Below are 10,642 nucleotides of genomic sequence, written 5' to 3' on the forward strand. Positions count from 1 at the left end.
GATACAGACATAAAACATATGTATCTGATGCCATTTGTCTCTTAAATCTTCTACATTTTTAAAGGTAGAGAAGTTGAATTTATTGAAAGACATGTCAGATTTTTGGGGTTTTGCTGCCACCGGATGTTCAGAGTGGGTCTTGCACAGCAAATAGAGATTTTTATTTTTTATTTTTTATAATGACCAAAGGACACTAATACATGCAAACACTGATTTACAGAATAAAGATTCAAATTAAACATGAAATAGGCCTAAAAATAATTTAAAGATCCTTGAATAGATTACCTAAATCAATGAGTTCTACCGAGCTCATCTACTGTAATAAGATTAACATACAGTTTTTCAAAAACATCATTGTAATTGAGAAGGCCTTGTTCTTCTTAAAATCAGGACAGATGTCATGATGCCCAACAGGGTCCCGAGAGGTAGTGAACAAGCCCAGTAGAGATGTGATGTGTGTGCAGCTGAAAACTCAGGCCCTTGAGGAAAGAGAAGAAGGTGTGTATTACTGAAGGCAATGTATTACTTTTTTTAATGCAATTTGTATTTCACCACATGTGAATGAACTCACTCCACGCTTTCATTGTGGGTTCAGTCATACTACTGTGTCTCACTTCACATGCGTACTCGTCTCCAGTCCGCGGGGTGATAGTCATGTACTTGTACACTCTGAAGGTCCAGTCTTTGCCATACATTAAGTCAGAGGTCTCTACCTTCACAATTGACTTATGGCCATTTTGAAAAAAGTTTATTTCAATGTCACCAGGGTAAAACCCCGTGGCATAGCAGTAAAGGACATTTGTTTTTCCTTCTTCTTCAGGAAACTCAGTATACACATTGACTGAAGGGCGTACTGTGGACAAACAACATAGTGACAGAGATGAACTCGTATTGCAAAACAGAAGCAAATTATTAAGTGGTGATCATTAAATTTACCCAAAAGTGGCTTTGATGAGTTTGTTTCCTCTTTGAGTTTTTCCAGGTATTCAGCTTGTCGATAGAATCCCTTTGTCACTTCGCCAAGGCAAAAAATGCTGTCCCGCTTCTCTAAAACAGAAAATCCGGCGCTGGCACTGGGACGCAGGGCAAACGTTTTATTTTCTTGGTCAAAGTATGCAAATACGCTGTCATTCACCAAAACAACAACTGCCTGATCCATGGACCCGTTTCCCATCATGCGAGTGTAGGCCAGGACATTTACTGTATGGTAGTCTTAAAAAAAAGAGAGGAATGATATGGAATTGGTCCGTGCTTTTTTTTTTTTTTATAAATATGCATTTCTGTTAGGACCACTATCGTCAAAGATGATTGACAAGTTGCATACAGTTTGGATTGGCGGTATGGTTCTGTTCTGGGCAAGAAGAGCAGGGAGCGCAGCAATATAGGTTAAACAAACAAAACAAGCCTAAATGTATTGCAGATATCATTCATGTTCTTAATGACAATAATTTAATGTAGCAACATCATAAATCAAGATAAAAGACAGTCTGATTCGAAGAGGAAGGCCAAGTCCTGACTGGACGAGAGAGAGGAGGAGCTGGGGATGGAGGAGGGTAAATATTCTTCCGTCACATGCCATCGGAAATTTCCTACATCCCACTTCTGAAGTCGTGATTACGAGTTCATCGCATTCAAGTGTCTGAAAGAACAGGACACCACTGACACCATGCCTATTATTGGGAAAATCGTATTAAAGCCAAAATGATATTTAGCATTACATTCATTGACAACCATATCCATACATTCACTGTCACCACGCGAATGAGAAGGTGACGTCACGCGTATCATTCTGCGTTGCATTGTGGGAAGGATTCGCCATCTTGGTAGGATGCGCTATCCGTTGTCATGGTTACTTCGACCGTGAGACCGAGAGAAATAGAGACTAAATAACAACACCAAGCAGCGTTATTTAGAGAAACTACTTGACATCAACATGGACCCTGTACGACCTGCTACAGAATGGACGAAAGACCTAAAGCACTACCACCTTTCACATACGCGGACATAGTTAATTACCTGGTTTGTTTATGGTATCAGTGACTTTACTACGAGAGTGTAACGTACTACGAGAGTACTACGTTACTGCCTACACAATGCAAGAGTTCAGAAGCTTTAAGTCATTAGAAGCTGAACAAGTCTGTTGCGGCTGGGTGCGAGACTTAGAAACCCCCAAACCTGTAACGTTAAACTGCGAGAGTTCAATCACACTTGATGTTTCAGGCCTCATTCATATGTGGAAATAAATCTGATATGAATCAGATACGTGCATTTGCACCTGCCGTGCAACGTTAAGCGAACAGATCGGACATTACCCTGTCAATGCGAATCGTACGTCATTTAAAAAAGTGTCTTTTTAAAACATTTCGCGGTACAGATATATCTACAGGTAGACGGTGGGCCGAGGCCCCGTATCTGCTTTACTTTTCGAAATGAATGATCCCCATGGAGGGAGAACCTGAATTTGTAAAGTTGGGACGGTTGTTTTATCCTCAACGATATGAAAAGTGTTGCCACTCCCATTTGTTGCACATTTTCCCCCGAAATCATAATGCACGACCGTAAATATGCAGGCAAACGCGGTTGCCTACTATATCAGTCGAGCCAATAGCGTGGCAAGATACTGACATAGGATTATTATTAACCAATCAGATGTAGCTTATTTAGAACAGTTGTTACGCGGATGATTCAGCTGTCAGACACGAACAGCATCTGCGGCGGCAGCACAGTGACAATCGCCAAGGACATTGTTTTTGTGATTGTAAGTATTCATTTAATTAGAATATGATATCTATGACAAATGTTTGTTTTGTACACTGTGTTGTTCAAACGTATGTAAGCGTCTCGTTAGTGTCGTTTTAAGTAGGGTAGTTTCAGCTGGCTAACTGACATAGTAGCTAGCATGTCTAACGTTAGGTCACAGCTCTGAACCAAAACTACAACATTACTAGTAGATTAATGCATCCTTCATTTTAATTCCAAAATCTAAACCAAGCTAATCTCCTGCATACGATCTCTTGCGATCGTATGCATGAGATTAGCTTGGTTTAGATTTTGGAATTAAAATGGATGTAAGCGTCTCGTTAGTGTCTTTTTAAGTAGGGTAGTTTCAGCTGGCTAACTAGCAGTAGCTAGCATCATGCGATTACATATTTGATTTGGTGTAAAGTTTTAAGTACTTAATTCTAACGGTAACACTTCGTCCAACTCACATAGGCTACAGCTCCACTGTATGTCCCCGGATAATTACCTCAGACTGTTTTGCAAACGTTCGCCAAAAACTCAAGGTAAACATGAACCTCTTGATATATAAAACATATTTAATTATCAGTTATATCTGACATAACATTAAAGGGTCAGCAAGCAGCCAATATTATAACCAGAGAGCTAAGAGCTCAAGAAGAACGGCATGTAATAGAAATAAGATTAGACTATCAAAGAACATATGCTATCAAACAGAGCAGAGTTATAATGTACATAAACATCGTACAGATTTACTTCTGCTGGAGTAGCCAACACACACACACACACCCCTCCCCACATGTGCATTTACATAACCACATGTGCCCTAGTCATCTTCAAGTGACTTATTGTCACAGTTTACACACTGACAGAGGTTTGTACATGGCAGCTCATGCAGTTTACATGTGCATCTACCCTTAACACAATTTGTTTTTTTACATGAGCAGTGCACAAGTTCCAGAATGGCCTCTGGAGCTGGCGGAAGTGTCATCCAGTCCACTCCGTAGAAATCCCCTACCACCCTTCCCCACATCACTGAATTAAGAAATGGTTTGAAACTTTAGGCAGGGGAAAACTCATCCTTCATATATTGGTTTCACCTGTTCCCTTAACATGGTTAATAAACCAGTTTCACAGCGTTCAGGTGTCTGGCCTTGTTGATGTTAATAATGCCATAATTGGAAGGGTACATTTTTGCAGGATGTTTTTATTATATACAGTGTATTAACAGTAATATATTTATATTATTTGTACTATTATACTGTTACTGCTATTACACTGCACATAACTGTATGTGTTTGATCGTACTGGAAATCCATATCTATTACACTCTTATAAGGCTACTGCTAATACATTGCACATTTATATTTAATTAATATTACTGTAAAACATACTACTTTCTTAAATGTATACTACTGTACCGAATGTCTTATACTGCGCCACCTATCTATACAATATAATACTGCACTGTAATATACTGCGCCACCTGTCTATACAATATAATACTGCACTGTATGTCTTTTACTGCACCTCCTGTCTGTACAATATAATACCAACCTTCATTTGCAGTTTCTTCAACTAATACTGCCTTCTCTCTTCTCCTTTGTGCTCGTTCTATCTTCGTGATATTTGTGAAATGGCTGTAGCACTCCCTGTGGTAGCCAATGTTAGCTGGTTTGACTAACTGGTTTGTAGGTTCCTGGCTTTGTAATTTGTATGCCTGTACTGCCTCTTCTGCTATAATACTTTCTCTGCATTCAAGGTCTTTCCACAGAAACACAGATTTAATAAATTTCTCCCAACTTATGTCTGTGAAGGGAATGGTGGGTCTATTTCCCTCACATATATGCATGCAGCACTTCATGTTTTTGCGATTTCATCCATAGTAAAAATGTGCGGGAAAAAGAGAAATGTGCGTTTTTATCATAGACATAATCAATACATAGACGCCCAATTGCCCGCTGGAGCGTACGTCAACGGTGCGGCCATATTGCGGAGGGCAACTTTCCCATAGATTTCATACCGGGAATTGAGAAAAATGTGTTTCGTGTGCTGCTTGGGGCTGTACAAATCGCCACACAATTGAAAACAGGTCTCGAGCAATTACTTTTCACAAGCAAGACTGAAAATTTGTTTCTGGTTGTATTTGGCCATTATATAATTAGAAATTTCAAAATACTACTGTTATTGTGTCACGAAATGTAGTTTTAATAGTTTTTCAGTCGACAATGTAGTTGTCTAAAGCTCAAATCTATGGTTTATTCGTAAAGATAGAGCCTATTTAAAAATTTTATCTGACGTTTTTGGAGTGAGAGATCCGGGCGCTCATGTACCCCACCTGGAACAGCCTTACCTCGGCTATAGTGCTTCTGACGTTTGCCGCTGGCTCTGATGTCTAGTGGTTAAACATGATATATAATTCGACTTGTGTATATCTAACAGGTAATCTTTGGTCTCATTAATCTATAATTTGTTCCTTGGCAAATCGTTTTGGCTGAGGGCAAAGTAAAGTTTCATAACTTTATATTTAGGCTATTTTAACGTTGTATCCTGCTGTAGATGTCTATGGTTTTCATGATGTTGTGTTTCCAAGCAATACCATGGATTAAATGTGTGAAATCAGAACGGTATATTTATTAAAGATTACAACGAAATGACAGGACATCGTATGACAAAAGATGGTTACATAAAATAAAAACAGTGACAATGCATAACGTTACCTCTACATTCACATTTTGTGTCAAACTGAATACGTAGCATAAGTGGGCAAAATTAGTTAACAAGTTCAATCTTTCCTGGGCTAAAATCACTTCTCGAAAAGATGTGCACAGAGCATAGACTGTAGGTCAGACAGCAACTTCATATCAGCGCGCCCGTGTGTTGACAAACGCGTCACCAACACCGACACTTTCCCACGCACGCTATTGGATGAAGGCAACAAATACGTCACGCATGTCGGACCCAACACGTAGCCGCCTGCTCTATTCGCCGGGAAAATAACCTGGACAAAGTTACCGATATTATAGTAATGTGCAAAGTATGTGAGTGGCAACAATTTTTATTTGCTTTGTTGAAAAGTGTAGTGGTTATATATAAAAAACTGGGTTATCCATCCCCAGAGATCGTCTGAAAACACGAAATCCCCCCTCGGCCCACCGTCTAAGGGTTCTCAAGTTTTATCAAAAGCTTGGAGTGAGATCACATGCGGTTAGGGGAGGGGCCTAAATGGAGCCCCGCCCCCAATTTTACCCATTGTTCATAATTAACCAGCAAAAATTGAAATTATAACAATTGGTAAATCTGATAAATGACAGAGCAATTCATCACATCAAATATAGGCCTACTCTTTAATGTTATATTTCAAAATTAGGCTACAAATATATAACAAATTGCTCCAAAATGTTTGGAAAAACAAATATTTTTGCATTTTTCCCTGACATCTTTGAAAAATACAAATGCAATGGCAATGATTAGGCTAATGTATGTTTTGACAGGATATACAATATTACCAAAAGCACTCTGCTTTAGCCTTAATGTAACTAGAAATACTATTAATACAGTATAATATAGAATTTAAAATAAACTGAAGAAATACATCTTCATTCCTTCCCATACCCAATAACATTTCCTTAGCCAAACTGAGCCAAAGCTTTTGGCCTGGTTGCAAAGCAGTTGTAGAGTTTTTGACTGCATCAATAATGTATACGATGGGCTATATATTAAACGTTCTAGTCTAAAAATGTTAGGCGAGCTTTCTTCCAACTTACTTTCTCCAAAGTTGGTTCGCGGACTTCGCGCGTCTATAAGTTGCCTAGTAACGAACGCAATCTGGCCGAGATGCGGACGCGCTGGCGGCAGGAAACTTATCTTTGTGTGCATGCGCCTCGTATACAACGTTATAAAGCTTGCAGGACAACTTGGTTGGCATTGCCTTTTCAGCGTGAGATATACACGGTGTGGCGTGTGAGCGTGTGAACTGGTTGAATTGCGTGTGTCTCACGGCCAATGCGTGAGACTTGAGAACCCTGTATATCTATAACAAATGAAACAACTCTAGTTGAATAACAGAGTATTCATTTCGTTCGTTTGTGTTAAATAAAAGGCGAACTGTGCTGAAATGTGTTGCTTTTGAAAGCAGGCTTTGCTCGCTGTTGCAGTTTCTCTAAGCTGGCTAGCATTGTTATTTAGTCTCTCCCGATAAAACCCCTTTCATTTCTCTTCCTTCTCCATATCTTCCAAAGAAACTGCGGCGTATCGGTAAAATGTAAACAAATACTAAGCTGCGCTGTCTCTCTTTCGCTATTTCTGGAATGTTTAGTCGCGCCTCTGTGAAGTTCTGAAGGCGTTGCCCCTAGCAACCGATAGCGTCTCCTACCATCATGGCCGACCGGCTCAGACATAGACATAATAAATATTTATTATGTCTATGGGCTCAGACCCCGCCCAAATCGGCACGTGACTCCTCACTCTCAAATAGTCATAACGCCGGACGTAGTAAACCCTATTTTTTACAGTCTATGAGTAAACCTCTCTCCCCTGGGCTCAAGAGGCATGTTAGGAGCTGTGGCAGGGGCGTAGCAGCCATTATAAAAGTGGGGGGGACGTGTCCCCCCCGTCCCCCCCGGTTGCTACGCCCCTGAGCTGTGGGCTTTAGCACTCTTTTTAGTGCGCCCACCTGAGACCATGGTTAGAATCCCGTTCAGGGGTGCGTTTCCTAAAGCCAACTATGGTCGCAAGTTCCGTCGTTACTAATAGAGTTCAATGGAAATTGCGATCATAGTTGGCCAACGATGCTTTTGGGAAACGCACCCCAGGCCGGTTACATTTTGTATCGTGTGTCTGCGGTCTTTAGAGCCTTGTTAACTCGCCCGCCTCCAGTGCTGGAGACTCCGGTTCGAATCCCTCTCAGAGCGGGTCGAGAAGGACTGCCTTGTTACAGTCAGCTTTCTGACAATTGTGGAATTTCGGTCAAATACAGGCTATTTTCGCTGAGTATAATATAGGCTACACAATACGCTTCAAATGATTATTCACATATAAATGCACTACTGTTACGTCAAGGAGTGTGACTGGAGTTTGTATCTCTCTCTCTCTCTCTCTCTCTCTCTCTCTCTCTCTCTCTCTCTCTCAGAACAAGAAAGACAAGGCGTTGTAGCGGTTCTGAAAAAAAACAAAACAATAAAGAATAGCAGTCACAGCAACTATCGTTGTGTGTAAAGTTTGTGTCCCTCCCATCTCAGGAACCCGCGGGTATCAAAATGATCCCTGTAGTTCCCAGTGATGCGACTTGAGAGGGTGTTCATGTCCAGTTTATAACTAAGAACTCGTATTTACGATAATTCCGATGAAGGAAGAATTCACTTCTGAGCAACTGTAACCGGACCTACACAAATATCTTTTTTAAACGTATTAAACTAATATGAATACAAAGATCGCATAGTCTGAGTGTAAAAAGTAATATAAACTGTTTTGAATCATTTAACGTTACCTGTCCACATTGTGATGATCTGTGGATACAGCAGAAGAGTTAACACAGATGCTCGGACAGTTAATATTTCCATGTCTGATTTAAAGACTCGTCTTTAAAGATCTAAACATCAAGAATTCGTTGCTGTTGTTCTGTTTTCAAGGTGACTTTCACTTTTGTAGGCTACTCCCTGTAGGCTATAATATCATTTTACAGAATTTGGTGTTTCGCTTTCACATTGTACATGTAGACGTGGACTGTGTCAGAGCAAAATGCTGGCTTTTCTCCTCATTGTGGCTTTTCATGAAATCATCCTTGGTGCAGGTAGGACTTTCCTTAGAGTTATAGCTATATCCTTTGCCAATATATTTTTGATGTGTATGTAAATAAAGCACAATTTACTTGCTCTTGTAGCATCTGTCAATGGGTCGTTTGCACTGTGGGAAAATAAAATACTGGAGGAAACTTTATTTGGATGTTGAATTTGGATTCATGTGCAATGCATTAAACAAGACTAAATACACGTATGTCAATCTGACGATGCTTATATCTGCCAGTAGGTTTTAGCAGCATAATCTTGGTCCAAAAATGTAATTCCTCCAAATATGATGTCAGAAAGATTAAACCCTTATATTAGAACCATTATACCGCTTCCTGAGAATGAACAGTATCAATGTTCTGTGTATATTTTCATTTGAAATAATTGACAATAAAAAAAGAGTTTGATGTTATTGTTTTCCTTTAGAAGAACATGCATACCAGCAGTTCATTGAGTGTGCATTCGACAGTCAAGGACAAGTAGACCATACATGGAGCTATGGGTATGATGGTAAAGACATCATGCATGTGGATTTTGTGAAGAAAGCTGTGGTTGCTACCAGTGAACCTGGTAAAATGTTAGAAGAAGAGAGAAAACATATGGAATACATTAAGAAGAAAGAAGAAAGACTAAAGATGGTGTGCTCTGCTGTGAAAACTGTCTTCTTAAAGTCCAACAATTCTCTATCCAGGGCAGGTAAATTTAAACAAAGCAACCCTCATTGCCAGATTTCTAATAAAGTTATTTTAAAGTTATTTGTTTAACAACACAGTGCTATAGTGTTTTTTAAGGTTTTTCACAGGCATCTGATGAGACTATACATATATATATATCTTGACAATTTAATAATTTTGTGTAAAGTGTTACTTGTTTTTTTTCCCCCCTACAATGTAGCAAAACCAGCAGTGCTTTTATCTGCTGGAGGAGAACAGGATCAGAAATATCTTAAATGTGTTGTGCGTGGCTTCTATCCGAATGTCATCCGAGTGCGTTGGACCCAAAAAGGAAGGCCGGTCTATTTTGGTGTATCAAGTACTGGAATACTCCCGCACAGAGATGGCACATTTCAGATGACCTCCTATCTTAGCCTTATTAAAATGAGTGCTCACGGTGTTACCTGTGAGACTGAACACTTCAGCCTGGATGGGATATTGAGAAAAACCTATGGTAAGTGATTCAGAAGGGCATAAATAATTCATATGAGCATTGTGATAAATTATGTGAAAACTCAAATGACTTGCTCTGTCTCTTTGTTTCAGAGGAGAAATCACAAATCACAGAACATGTACTTTGGGCAATGGCTGCTTTTTTTCTCGGATTTTCATTGCCGGTGTTCCCAACTTTACTGATATGGAAAAGGCGACACACGACAAATCCACCTGAGGACACAAGTGACAGATCAGAAGCATCTTTATCTTTGAATTTAATGAATATGTCTCAGGAAACATAAAATATATAAAGCGAGTGTGACTCCAAACCAAATAGACCTATTTATTATTATTTTGGCGACAGAAGAGATGCCTTATTTTCATACATGCATAATAATTCTATACAATTGAATCACAAGCATAGTATACGCATAATTTCTGTATCTATAGGCAATAAAAGTTTATGCAAGAGATTTGCTACTAAGTTGTGATGCTTGAGATTTTTGATCCCTTTTTTAAAATGTTTATAAATGTTGTGGAACTTTATTGTTGCTATAACTAGTTTATTTTGCATCGTCTAACATGCTACTTCACAATATTGGAATTAGCCTCATTTGCAGTCATTCATTTGCACACAACAGACAGGTTATGGCAAATGCTGCATATAGTACTTTGGTATTGCTATAGGAATGCGAGTTATTCCTTAAATCTTTTTAGCCTTTGTCATGTTTTTGCTAAGCCTTTTTAACTCAGATCTTATGATTTGCACCTCATACAGTCGCAGTCGTATTAAATAGTCTTTAAATGTAGGCTATGTATGTGTGTATTTATTTGTTTTCTTGTTTATTAAATTCCAAAACATGTACAGGGGCTAAGTATATTGAAATGCTTTAGAAAATTAATTGTTAATTAAATAAAATGATAAAAACAGAACCGTTAACAAAGTCATAAACATCAGAATATAAATAG

At 39.0% G+C, this 10,642-nt stretch overlaps 2 protein-coding genes across 2 annotated transcripts; one reads left to right on the forward strand and one right to left on the reverse strand.

The window, feature by feature from the left end:
• Window positions 1-146: 146 nt before the first annotated feature.
• On the reverse strand, window positions 147-8,379 carry zmp:0000001138 (uncharacterized protein LOC100002901 homolog). Its single transcript, XM_056250675.1, has 4 exons — window positions 8,228-8,379; window positions 937-1,212; window positions 572-853; window positions 147-479 (listed from the first exon to the last, which is right to left on the reverse strand). The coding sequence occupies exons 1-4, from the start codon at window positions 8,298-8,300 to the stop codon at window positions 352-354; spliced, it is 759 nt and encodes a 252-aa protein (XP_056106650.1). The 5' UTR covers window positions 8,301-8,379; the 3' UTR covers window positions 147-351.
• A 58-nt stretch (window positions 8,380-8,437) lies between these two features.
• zmp:0000001006 (uncharacterized protein LOC100002840 homolog) lies at window positions 8,438-10,153 on the forward strand. The gene is made up of 4 exons (XM_056250674.1): window positions 8,438-8,530; window positions 8,952-9,221; window positions 9,420-9,692; window positions 9,785-10,153. The coding sequence occupies exons 1-4, from the start codon at window positions 8,479-8,481 to the stop codon at window positions 9,973-9,975; spliced, it is 786 nt and encodes a 261-aa protein (XP_056106649.1). The 5' UTR covers window positions 8,438-8,478; the 3' UTR covers window positions 9,976-10,153.
• Window positions 10,154-10,642: the final 489 nt, after the last annotated feature.

The sequence above is a fragment of the Rhinichthys klamathensis genome, unplaced genomic scaffold (assembly GCF_029890125.1).
Source record: "Rhinichthys klamathensis goyatoka isolate OS25496 unplaced genomic scaffold, OSU_Roscu_1.1 h1tg000072l_1, whole genome shotgun sequence".
Taxonomy (NCBI): Eukaryota; Metazoa; Chordata; class Actinopteri; order Cypriniformes; family Leuciscidae; genus Rhinichthys; species Rhinichthys klamathensis.